Source organism: Anthonomus grandis, chromosome 16 (assembly GCF_022605725.1).
Source record: "Anthonomus grandis grandis chromosome 16, icAntGran1.3, whole genome shotgun sequence".
NCBI lineage: Eukaryota > Metazoa > Arthropoda > Insecta > Coleoptera > Curculionidae > Anthonomus > Anthonomus grandis.
Genome location: NC_065561.1, coordinates 20,893,482 through 20,907,279, shown reverse-complemented (window position 1 = coordinate 20,907,279; position 13,798 = coordinate 20,893,482). Strand labels below are relative to the sequence as shown.

The window sequence follows — 13,798 nt, the reverse complement described above, 5'->3', positions numbered from 1 at the left end:
ATTTCAATCCAAAAAAGTAAAACTCATTTGATTAGTCCAGGCAGTTGGAAACAGGGAAGAGTTCGGGATTGGCAACGACTGCCTGGAAAAATAATTTAAAAAAAAATTATTCCAGGCAGTTCAGGCCAAGACAAAAACATGAATTCAAAGGTTAAATTCGGTACTTTCAACTGAATGGAGGAACCAAGAAATTTATCAACAAATTTACTTTTCTAACAATAAAGCATATATTGATTTAAAAGTCCCGCCAATATTTCGTACATCAACTGGCCACCTAGCGGCGAGCGCTCCTTACATTTAACTGGAGAGATGTCGCTCGCTCCGAGATAGAGTTACACTACAGGAAACAGAAATTTACAACAACGTTAAGCTTGCACGTATTTTATTAAAAAATAAACAAAAACAAAACGTATACATACATAAATATGACTAAACTATTAGCAGGAACACATTTCTTGTTCAAACAACACGACCATCACAGTTGGCACAAAACAATTATTATTAATACTCCTGTATAAGGAAAGTTGTTCAAGAGAGAGAAAGAGATACACTTCCGCACTTAACTATTATCGGTATAAGTGGCTTTAGCGACGTCCCCCAATAACTTGTCGACGGCCACGTCACCGACAGTCTGTTTAAACAGCAACTCTTCCAGACTTTTTTTAGGGAGACTCTGGATGGCGGGCAATGTCAGGAGCAATTTACCGAAACGCGCTTTAGCGTGATTTTGCCGCTGGTTACAGTATTCGTGGAGCATCACGTGCGTTTGATCCTGCAGGAGTTCGACGTGTGTGGGCTCGCACAAGCCTCGACAATCTGCAATTTATTATTTATTTAATACCATATCCAATTACATAGTAAAAAAGACTTAATTAATTCTATTTAGACATATATGCGTACCATTTCTATTTTAGCATAGATGTCTTGTCTTGACATACTAAAATATCACAGTGGTTTCTTAAGTGATTGGATACTCTACGCCTAAGAGATAATTGGAGAATTTAGATAATAATTGGTTTGAAAGACATCCGCGTAAAATAGTTAAGGATCTCTTGCTTGTACATTATAACTTAGCCAGAACATTGGGATCGTCAATCTTAATGTTGATTAATGTATGCAAAAATTCTATTTTTCAGTGTTCTTAAATATTTATACTAAAGCCATTACTGACTTTTTCGGAATTCATTGCTTATTGACCAGACTTTATTCAAGGATAATGTTACTATCTTCTGATGTCTTGAACTATTCATATCGTCCGCAAACATCAATGTTTCCGTTTCATTAATGAACAGAAGGAACAGAATGGAATACATCTCATGTGGGCAAATAATAATTTGCTTTCTGTTTTTTAAATAAGAACCAATAAAATGAAGTAAGGTATCATCAAACCAATATAAAAATTGCAATAAAATAATGTGTGATACAAAATCAGAAGCCTTAAAAGTAAAATCAGCTTTAGTAGAAAACATCTGCTACTTAGATACTTTTTGTCAAGGCATTCCACAATAAATTGTACAATATTATATAAAAGGATGATACATTATTTATTACACCCTAGTGCTTCATAGTCTATGGTTTCGTTAATCGTTAATTATTAAACCACACAGGATAAGCTTTACGCATAGTTACTTTTGAAACACATTTGTCAAAAAGTGCATTTTAATTTATTATAAATTACTCTTACATTGGCGTATAATCCTAAATCATCCAATGCTGTCTTTTGAAAAACTTGATATAAAATTTGCTATAATTATAAGGTGCTTTATTGACATTAACTTAGTCTTTTCGTGCTTCAACAAAATATCTAGTTATTGTCATTGGCGGATAATGAGGGTCAATAAAGTCATAATTGTTTTCAGCAATATTACAGTTAAGGTCAGTAATCACCAGATCCAAAGTAGGACTACAATTTAAAAAAAAACCTGAAGAAATTAATCAGCATTTCGATTTGTTGCTTGTCATATATATGAGTTATTTTTATAATAGTTACTTAATTTAATAATAATTTTTTAAAGTAATAAATCTTAATAATTAATAAATTAAGTACTGGCACTTCTTTTAATTAACTTATATCACTCATTAATTTAAATTAAAAAAAAATCATAATAAATTTAATAATTAATTAAAACGTGTCAAAATTACAGTCCTTACAAGCATTTGACTCAAGTTCCTCAATAAGTCTCTTCCAGAAAATCGAAAGTAATTGGAGTGATTTAAGGTCTTGTAATACTCACTCAAAGTGCTCCTTAATTCTTTGGACTAAGTGAGCCACGGACTCACGATTTTTCTAATTTAACATTCCTCAATAGTTTGAGAGGTTTATTCTATATCCATCTGACGCATCTGGAATGCCTGGAATAGTCTTCTAAATATACTTAATCCTCGTGAGTGAGTCAAGACCTACTGTTTTCTGATGAAGCTCGCTTAAATAATCGAAGCTTTGTTTACTTATATGTCAGGTGTTTTGTGTATGTTATAGTCTGATGATGTTCTAGTCGAGCGAAACATGTAACCTTTGTAATTTTATTAAATGTATTTGTGATGCTGTAGATTTCGTGTTTTTACCTTTTAAAAAAGTGTATGACCAGCATCTTTGGAATAACGGATGAATTTTTCGAGCTATTGTTTTCAGACTTAGAGCGTGATCTGACGCAGCTAGAGTCACTTTCTAAATACCCTAAATTCTTTTACAGACAATTAGAGATAAGCTGAGTGAGTCAAAGTGAGTCAATATTTTTAGACTTTAAAAGATGGAACTGCAGGCTGTTGGAATATATGATTTTCTAAGTACTGTAACACTTCTGTTAGGCAATTGAATATAAGCTAAATGAATCAAAGACTTACAATTTTTTAAATTGAACAATCCTTGATAGTTTGAAATTACTTATTCTACTCATCTAAAGTAACTGTTGAGCTGTCATCTTTAAAACTGTAAAAGTTTTAAAAATGAATCTAAGACCATATGAATGACTAGACTACTCTACTCAGTACTCTCAAATCTCTTTCAAGCAATTAAAGTGATCCAAGGATTCACTCTTTTGAGACCTTTAAAAATGAATTTGAAGCAGTTAGAATGCCTGGTCTTATAAATACTATTACGCATCTGTTCGCTTTTTAAAATTTAACAAGCTTGGACAAGTCTGCTTAATACTCTTCCAGACAATTGAAGATAATGTTAAGACCTACTGTTTCGAGACTTTAGAGCGTAATCTGACGCAGTTAGAGTGACCAGACTAGTCTTCTAAGTACCCTCAATTCTTTTATAGACAATTAAAGATTAGCTAAGTAAGTCAATGCTAACTGTCTAAAGTATATTTGAGAGAGGAATCATAGGCCGTTGAAATGCCTGGACTAGTCTTCTAAGTACTTTTCCAGGGAATTAGAAATAAGCTGAGTGAGTCAAAGACTGACTGAGAGGCATCTTATGGAATTAAAATGCCTGGACTAGAAATAAACACTCTTGATCTAAGCAATTGAAGATTAGCTGACTGAGTCAAGGTGAGTGAATATGTTTAGTCTTTAAAAGAGGAACTGCGGGCTGTTACACTTTGGTTAGGCAGTTGAAGATAAGCTAAATGAATCAAAGACTTACGATTTCTCAAATTGAACAATCCTTGATAGTTTGAAATTACTTATTCTACTCATCTGAAGCAATTGGAATACCTGGACTAGTATTCTAAGTACTATTAACCCTCTTTCAGGCAATTGAAGATAAATCATGTAAGTAAAGGCTCACTATCTTAAGCATTTGAAATGCCTGGACTAGTCTTCTGATTACTCTGAACTCTCTCTTGCAGGAAATTGAAGATGAGTCGAGTGTGCCAAGGATTCACTCTTTTGAGGCCTTTAAAACTTAAAAATAACTTTTAAATTTAAAGTAGTTAGAATGCCTGGTCTTCTAAATACTGTGACGTCGTCTTTTAAAATTTAATAATCATTAATAGTTTCAGAGGTCAACGGAATGCTTGGACAAGTCTGCTTAATACTCTTCCAGACAATTGAAAATAAATTGAGCGAGTCAAAGGCTGTTTTGAGACTTTACAGAGGAATATGAAGAAGATGAAATGACTACTGGACTAGTGCTGTTTTGAAAGGTGAAAACTCAATCGTTCAAGTATTTAGGTCATCATTTTTACTGGATGTAGTTTCTAAATTAACTTTGATCCTGTTGTCTAAAGTTGGCGAGCTTATGAATCTGATCTAAATCGTTTTTGTGAGTTCGCAATGATACTGTCTGTAAATAATCCATCATTCACCCAACCACTTCCATTTAATTTAGTTTCATTTTTTATATTCGAAGCATTCATATCGGACTATGATAATATACTGATAATAATGTAGTTTAATGTACCAACAGAAGAACTACAAAGTTTCTTTGGTTTAATTACTCTTTTTTCAGCATTACTATTTGATATTGCTTTACTCCCATCACTATTTAAACAATTTTTTCTCTAAATATATACTAGTAAAAAATACGATAAAGACGGAGCAAACTACGTCTGCTATGTACGCTGAAATAAATGATAAAAGAAAAACTAAAGGGGCTTATTCACCCTCTTACTTACCGGCTTTAAATAGCACCAGAGCCTTCAAACAAGCGTGCTCAGTATGATCCACCCTCAGCAAATTCAATTTTGAAATGATATCTCTCAATCTACGAGCGTCATTCTCTAAAACCGTTTGTCTTGTCATGGAAGCGTTTGCGTTATGCGCTAGAACAACTAATTGAATATTTAATATTATAGGATATAATAAGGTCATTGTTAATATTACCTTCATCTATGGGTAAAGACCATTGGGCCGCCGTAAGTATAAACAGTTCGTTCCAGCTTTCTTCTAGCAAAATAGATTGGTCTCTTTGCGATAACTAATAAGAAATAAATTTATTTCTAATACATTACAAATGAAGATAAATCATTATGGATTACCTGTAGGAACGAGGGGATAGTTTTAGCCCATTTTATAGCCAGAAACAGGAGTTTTGCTGCGGACTCGTAAACGTTTTCGGCAAACACCGACATGGACGATATGTCCAGTGGGATCAAATTGGGAGGTTTCGTTATTGCAGGATCATTCAATATCGGTAGTTCCAGTCTTATATTTGGGTTTTCTGGAATATTATCGTGAGGCAAGAAGATTGTTTTCTTATGAATTAAATTTACCTTCTTTGTTACTTTTTTCTTTATTAATTTCTTCTGAGCTAGACACCTCGTCGTCTTTTAATGATTCTCGTGGGGAGTTCGACAGGTCAACTTTTAGGTATTGTTGTGGTTTTTCTAGGTACGTTAGAGGATCTATATAAACAATAAATGCACACCCTGAATTTATTTTATTAAAGCAAGAGAGCCAATCTTTTGATATATTATGTCGCTTTCCTCTACAGAAGACCTATATAAAATTTGCACACGCAACAGCTATGTAGTACTTTCAACTGAATTTGTTGAAGAAAATAGCACTTGTATCCTAACCCTAGAACGTGCTATATTGGTCGCAAATGTCCTGCGATACCTTGAGACATCTGTTGGACGTCCTAAGTGGGATGTCTGTATGTATCATTTTAATTTTTTTTGTTTTTTAAAATTGAGTGTTCGTTAAGCAATAATCGCGAATGTACTTTTCTAACATTCTGTGATTTTTTAAAATATTTCAACATTGAAATTGAAAGATTTCGGTTGAGTATTGGAGAAATTGGTTTTCTATTGATGTACAGGGTGTGGGACAAACTTGGAGGGATTGTAGAGGGCCTCAAAGTAAGCAAGTTTGCGCACTTAATCCCTATATCCGAAAATCATTATATAAAATAAATAAGATATAATTTGAAGAAAAAATCTTGTTTTTCACGATAAATTTGACATCCCTGTGGATGATTCCACATTAAAAGCGAGTAATTTTCTTCCTTATAATAAATACCGCGAATAATATGAAACGGATGAAACTAAAAATTTAAATTTTAGCGGGAAATAAATTTCGCACAATAGATTTAATTTTTTTATGCGAAAACGGTACGTCGGAGAAAACAAAGTCAAGAGATGAAATTTACTCTAAATTAAATGAGGATTTAGAAAATATTATTGATTTGAAGAAAAACAGTGGCGTACCATTTTTTTTTAAAGGGTTCACTAGGTTTTAGCCCGCATCATGGACGCCACCGGTAAAATAAAAAATTAAATTATGTATTAAAAAAAACAGGGATGTCAAATTTATCGTAAAAAATTAGATTTTTTCTCAAAAGCCCTTTACAACCCCTCCAAGTTTGTTCCACTAATTATGAAACACCCTGTAAATATAAATAGAAAACCAAATATGCATAAAATAGACACCATGTTACACTTTCTTCCATGATACATCTACTGTAGTTTCCCTAAGAGCTATACATTCCAAACTAATTTTAAGCGCACGCTACTATAGAATAAAATTCAAATTTGGCGCCGTCAAACGGACTTTCCGGTTAGTTCTACTCCGCGACATAAAGAGGTCGCTGGTGGCGACGTGTATTAATCTATTGTATTAACAATGCTGCTTCCAATTATAACTGGTAGGGCAAAAACGGGAAGAAAGGCTTTGAAAGTTTATTGGGCAGTAAATAATAAATTAAAAATGCAGGAATTCTCTTAAAAAAATTAAAGAAATAAAGGTGATACGTCGTATATGTCCCTTGTACACTATATTTGTGTTCTATGCTTGTACATAATTATTTTTTGTTTTAAAAGGATCAACGCTTAATAGAAAAATACAAGGCAAGATATTGAGCTTGAATCATGCCTTGCTACGCTCCTGAAAGGCTGAAATGGGAAAATACTAGGAATGATTTTTTCTAAAATTTACTCATTTGTATAGTTTTTCTACCACCCCTTTTATATCCGTACAACTTAAATATTGGTGTCCCATAAACATCCACTGGACAGCCAGTAAGTCCCCTGTACGTTCAAGATACTATCCAAAGGACCGACTTATGTTGACTGGGAAACAATCCATGCCAGGAATTAGAACAGTCATTTATAGGTCACAAGAATCTCCATTATAAATGAGAATGCATAAATCATACAAGAGATATGGTATAAAGATTTTAATATTCATGGTGTATCCTGTCAAAGGCCTTCAAGAAATCTGTATTATGTGATTACAAAGATTATCATGGTTGTGTGCAATGACGTAAATAATAAAGGATGAAGTAAAGGAAAAATGCAAGGGGAAACTCTAACAGAACCAAAGGCTTATGCTTGTTTTTCTTTTCTGACAGACAACAGGAGAGTGAGCTGGTAGATATTGACAACCTTTGACCTCCAAAGAAATTAGTAATTCCTCTAGCGCAGACGCTCGTATAACTCAGACCTCAGATAGGATAGGATGAGAATAATGTCCTCAATCAACAGGAGATATACTCTCATTAATACAACTATGCAAGAACTAGATCCAGTATCTGATTATCTACGGTCGTAATAACTAATCACTCCTCACATCGTCCAGATTTTGTCTAGCCGATAACTGACGTTTACTTGTGGTAAACCCTCTTCTATTCACAGGCACATATCTCAGGAACTATTTATTGTTTTTCAATATCCAGAAAAAAATTTCTAAGCATCTCATAACATCCAGATTTTGTCTAGCTGACAATGGACTCTTGCATTTGGGCAACCTTGTGCTATTCACACTCAAGTATCTCAAGAACCATTGATAAGAAAACTGCGAAATAACTTTAGTTCTATTGAGAAATGGGCGTTTTTTCTTAAACATTTTCATCATCTATGGTAGATCAAAAAATTGCAGATATATAGTCAATACTTACTCAAAACAGAACAAGCCAAACTGGCCGTAGGTTTCTGAAACTGTTGTCCTCCCAACAGGTTGTTCGGATAAATCAATCCGTGATGCATGTTGTAGCTGCCGTGGGTAAGTGGTGAAGGAACGGCGTGGTCCAGTAAGGAGGCGGTAGGGAAATGTAAGGGTAAACTGGAAAATACTGAGGATTGCTGTAGGGATCGAAACCTGGGTGTGAACCCTATGGGGTAGTGGTGGATGGAAGGGTGGGTGGTCCGGGGGGCGCGCTCGTGCTGTACTGCTGAAAAAGGAAATCGGCATCAGAGGGGTTATGATGAAGTGATTTAAAGTGGTGCGTTTTGATTAGAGGGTTCCTAAAGTGCGACTTCCATCCATGGTTAATTAATTTTTCCCTAAATATTTCAAGGTTTTAATTATTATGGGTCTCTGACCTTTTGTTGAGCTGAACTGACTCGTGCGGGGAATTACCTTTTAAAAATTAATGCACTAGAAAATTTTAATTGAAGAGTGACGTCATTCAGTGCCGATTTACAAGGTTTATAAGACTTGAAAGAAATAAAAATGAGGTTAACGGCTTGAGAAAAATGGTACATCTTTTTTAAAAATTTAAATGAACCTGTAGACTTGGTACTCTTATTGAGCTATTTTTTTTTCAAGAATTCAATGGTGGAATCAGTTTTTTGGTACCATAAACGGTTCTCCAGAAATTGAAATTTATGCTAAATATGAAAATAAGCCCATCGACATGGTACTCTTGTTCAGCTCCTTTTTTGAGATTTTTTTTTCTAAAAATTGAGAAATGTCCTGTACGAATTAACGAAACGACATAGAGACTTCAAAATTTGTACACAGATTCTCTAGATTATTTCATTGAGCACCTATTTCAGGATTTGTCTCAAAAACTAACAAACAAGGAAAAAATGAATTTTTTGAGGAAAAAAATATTTTCCCAAAAATTAAGAAATGATCCATAGCTCATAAACCAAATGGTATAGAGACTCAAAAATTTGTATACAGATTCTCTAAATTCGTTCATTCGGCACCTATATCAGGATTTTTTCCAAAAATGTACAGATAGGGAAAAAATGAATTTTTTGAGAAACATTTTTTTGCCAAAAATAGAGAAATGACCCATAACTCGTCAACCAAATTACGTAGAGACTTGAGAATTTGTACACAATATCTCTATATTATTTTATGGGACATCTATATCAGGATTTTTTCCAAAAATGTACAGAGAGAGAGAGAAACAATTTTTTTTAAAGAAAATAAATGTTTTTCCAAAAATTGAGAAAAGTCCCATAACTCATCAACCAAACGACATAGAGACTTGAAAATTTGTACACGAATTCTCTGAATTAATTCATTGGACACCTATTTCAGGATTTTTTTTCCAAAAATTTACAGACAAGGAAAACCGAATATTTTCCCAACAATTGAGAAATGTCCCATAACTCAATCATCGACATATTACTCATTTTCAGCCACTTTTTACTAACTAAAACAATGCTTTATCCAGTTCTTTTATACCATTAAATCATAAAAAAACACTAAAAAATCTCAACAATAAACACAATTAAAATATTCAAATTTTACCCTCTAAAAAACGCCATATTATATTAAGTTTTCTATCGCTGTCTCTAGATAAACATCTCGAAAACGTCGACGGGACGTAATGAGAAAAACCGCGTGAAGTAAACATCACTCTTCACCCCTCTACAATCGGCAAACCCTAATTTGTTTATCTAGGTGATAATGACGTGAAGTGGGACACATTTTGTTACACTAGGGGAGCAAATTTCATTAAATAAATATTATATAAAATAATCAATTTTTTATATTTTTTTTACCCTCTATAAATGGATCTAATTTTATTTATATCCCCCCCCCACCGGTAACCAAAAGTAAAAAACATTAAAATTATAAGGGAGAGAAAAAGAAAAGTCAACCCGATAAAATATTTATCATCTCGCTTGTGTAATCATCATTAGAGGGAACATCAAAATGGCGCCGCAGGAGTATAAAAGGGCGATAACAGGTGACTTTTTTCCCACGGCTATATATATATATATATACAATCATTTTGGAAAATTCGTATGTTATATACAAGAAAGAGTTGTTGTACTTACCATCTCGCTTCATGTTCACTTGTAAGCATTTCTTGAACCGACAGGCTTGGCATTGGTTTCTTCTGGTTACGTCCACGATGCATCTGCCGCTTTCTTTGCAAACGTATTCCAGATTCCTTAAAGAAGAAAATTGATTTTATTAGATTTGTCAAAGGCGTTTGATACAGTTACTTTTGTTAACTATATAACTTCTTCAGCAAAAGATCTATGTATATCCAGAGACTTTAAGGTGCACATACATAGTCAAAGTCACAAATTGTAGGCACTTCTATGGGGTTTTTTTTATCCATCGTTTATGATTTTGGCATTTTTTTATGACCCTATAGATGGTGGATTTACAAGATTTCACTGAATAAATGCGCTTTTGGTGGGACCCAAAATATTCTTTGAAAATTGGAGAATATTTTTTCGGTGCCTATACATTTTTTCATTCTTGCAATTTTTTGAAATAAACAATATTAAGGAGTCATATGAAAAACAAAAAAATGAGGTTAAGGACAGAAACTCAAGAATAAAATATATTAATTTTTTTATTTGTTCTCAAAATGTTTCTTTGTCTGTACATTTTTGGAAAACGTCCTGAAACATGTGTCCAATGAAATAATTTGGAGAATTTGTATACGAATTTTCAAGTCTCTACGTCATTTGGTTGATGAGTTATGGGACATTTCTCAATTTTTGGGAAATTTTTTTTTTTCCTAAAAAAATAATTTTTTTTCTGCCTGTACATTTTTGAAAAAAATCCTAAAACATGTATCCAATGAAATAATTTGGAGAATTTGTATACGAATTTTCAAGTCTCTACGTCATTTGGTTGATGAGTTATGGGTCATTTCTCAATTTTGAGGAAAGTAATTTTTTTTTCCTAAAAAATTATTTTTTTCTTTGTCTCTTCATTTTTGGAAAAAATCCTAAAACATGTATCCAATGAAATAATTTGGAGAATTCGTATACGAATTTTCAAGTCTCTACCTCATTTGGTTTATGAGTTATGGGACATTTCTCAATTTTTGAGAAAACTTTTTTTTCCTAAAAAAATATTTTTTTCCCTGCCTGTACATTTTTGGAAAAAATCCTAAAACATGTGTCCAATGAAATAATTTGGGGAATTTGTATACGATTTTTCAAGTCTCTACGTCATTTGGTTTATGAGTTATGGGACATTTCTTAATTTTTGAAAAAACTTTTTTTTCCTAAAAAAATATTTTTTTCCCTGCTTGTACATTTTTGAAAAAAATCCTAAAACATGTGTCCAATAAAATAATTTGGAGAATTTGTATACGAATTTTCAAGTCTCTACCTCATTTGGTTTATGAGTTATGGGACATTTCTCAATTTTTGAGAAAACTTTTTTTTTTCCTAAAAAAATATTTTTTTCCCTGCCTGTACATTTTTGAGAAAAATCCTAAAACATGTATCTAATGAAATAATTTGGAGAATTTGTATACAAATTTTCAAGTCTCTACCTCATTTAGTTTATGAGTTATGGGACATTTCTCAATTTTTGAGAAAACTTTTTTTTCCTAAAAAAATATTTTTTTCCCTGCCTGTACATTTTTGAGAAAAATCCTAAAACATGTGTCCAATGAAATAATTTGGAGAATTTGTATACGAATTTTCAAGTCTCTACCTCATTTGGTTGATGACTTATGGAAAATTTCTCGATTTTTTCACTGTATATTTTTGGAAAAAATCTGTATATATCCCTAAATAATTCGAGAAATCTATGTACACATTTTCAAGGTGGTTCTGGTTAATTCATCAATTTTCAGCAAAAAAAAGTCCGAAAGAAAAATTAAAATTGAACCCAATCAAACTTAATACTTGTTTTATCCTGATGACTCCTCCAAAAGACGCAAAACGTCCGTACTTAAACTGACTTATTCGAAAAAAATACAATTTTCTGTGACTATAGAAAACTTAGTTTGTTTCACTTTTAGGCAGATGCCACAATGGCCCCTGGACATATTGAATAACAAAACGAAGGAATGCAACTATATCTCTAATTAATTAATCATTCCTATAATAACTTACCTTCTAATGCTCCTCTTGAAAAATCCCCTGCATCCGTCACAACTGGAAACACCATAGTGTTTCCCCGAAGCCTTATCTCCGCAGACCTTACACAGGCTTTCGATCTTATGGCACGAAACCGATTCTTCCATCTAAATTGAACAAAAAAAAATCCTCTTAGGCATACAAACCTCTTTTTAAACCCATTTAATATTCAATATTCAAGGTATATACATAGATATATAAAACAACCCTTTTCGAAAACCTGACTTTAACACCTGTGATTTTCCCTCGCATTGACGGGGGTTCGACCCCATTGAAACGAGGTAGAAAAAAAAACCGACACAGGAACAAAGTTAAATAATAATTAGCGATAAACGTATAGGTACAAATTACGCAATATGTTACTATTTTAGTGCGGTCAGATTTCCTTCCCCCGTCGAACCATTCACCCTTCAAATCGGTTCGCTTAGGTTGGATAAAGATGGAAAACCTCGAGTGGAAAAGAGAGGAAGCCGTCACTGTTTTTTTTTGTAACATATGAGCCTCTAGGGGGTGTAATTGGCTTTTCCCTGATTTAATTGTGGGGTGTCAATGTTGTGACGTTTTTTGTGATAAATTATCTTGGTATGTGTGAATTGTAATAAGTTCGTCCATGTGTGTTTTGTATGTTTTCGACCACTTCTATCTCTGGAGGTATTAATCAATTTTCTTTCTGTGTAAGCCTCTTGTTCCTATTCATTATGCTAACCTTCAATACTCAGCTTGCCATTCCATACGTTTGTGAATCTCATTCTAAAATTGAGGTCAAAGTCAGTAAAGGTTTTTATGAGTCAGCTCCTTGCTATTTACATCCTGCATATGACTTCTGAGTTATTTGAGGATAACTTGGAAAATATTTGGGTTAACTAAATAGGGCTTATACCGAAAGAAAATATGCTTTTTGAGAAATATTTTCATATATGAACTCTTTTTGTGACTTAAGTACTTTCTGAGCTAGAGCTAGTTTTGCCCCTAAGACTCGGAAACCAATAGATTTGAGGTTTTAGGAAATAAATTGGTAACTTTGACATTCTTAGTTACTCTTGGACATTTTTCCATATAACTTTCAAGGTATTTTTGTATTTTTTTTACGATATAACAGAAGGGACTCTAGGGAACCATTTTTTATCAAAAATTTGATTTTAGGTTAAAAATTGGCTTAATTAGAGCAAGTTTGGTTTGAAGGTAATTTTTCCAACTAAATTGCCAATTTTTTCGAGGATAACTTAAAATATCTTGGAGCTATCTAAATGGGGTATCCATCAATAGAAAGTGTGTTCTCTGAGGAATAATTTCATATATGAACCATTCTTGTGGCTTAAGAACTTTCTGAGCTAGAGCCAGTTTTATCTGCAAGGCTCAGAACCCCACCAGATTTGAGGTTTTTGGAAATAAATTCGTAAAACATTCAATTTTTTAGTTACTCTCGGACATTTTTTCATGTAACTTCGAAGCTATTTAAGATATTTTTACAATTCTTTCACAGTAATATACAAAACACCCTAGGGAAGCACTTTTGGCCAAAAATTTGATTTTAGGTTAAATATTGGCTTAGCTAGAGCAATTTTGGTTTGGAATAAATTTTTTACAACTAAAAATTTGAAAATTTAAGAAAATCGGTGGAATTGAAAAATTCTTTCTTCCACGAATAGGCCTTCAAAAAAGGTGAAAAAAAGTTTTATAGCAAAAGTCTGTATTTTCTATAGGAGAGCCATAATATGCCCTTAAATTGAACTTCTTAAAAGAATACATGTGTTAACAGGACATGCCTGGAAATGGGTTTTTTTGTTTCAAAATCCTTTAATAAGGATTTATATATTAAGCCTTTAAGATCA

General features: G+C 32.9%; 1 protein-coding gene across 4 annotated transcripts; it reads right to left on the bottom strand.

The window, feature by feature from the left end:
* Positions 1–365: 365 nt before the first annotated feature.
* On the bottom strand, positions 366–12,101 carry LOC126745751 (nuclear receptor subfamily 2 group E member 1-like). 4 transcript variants are annotated; one of them, XM_050453729.1, is made up of 8 exons: positions 11,943–12,101; positions 9,909–10,024; positions 7,787–8,059; positions 5,163–5,294; positions 4,929–5,110; positions 4,774–4,867; positions 4,566–4,721; positions 366–816 (listed from the first exon to the last, which is right to left on the bottom strand). In XM_050453729.1, exons 1-8 carry the CDS (start codon positions 12,071–12,073, stop codon positions 560–562), a joined length of 1,341 nt encoding a protein of 446 aa, XP_050309686.1. In that variant the 5' UTR covers positions 12,074–12,101; the 3' UTR covers positions 366–559. The 4 variants fall into 4 exon arrangements, with proteins under 4 accessions (XP_050309686.1, XP_050309688.1, XP_050309689.1 ...); XM_050453731.1 differs by having other exon boundaries at positions 4,566–4,712; XM_050453732.1 differs by having other exon boundaries at positions 5,163–5,276.
* Positions 12,102–13,798: the final 1,697 nt, after the last annotated feature.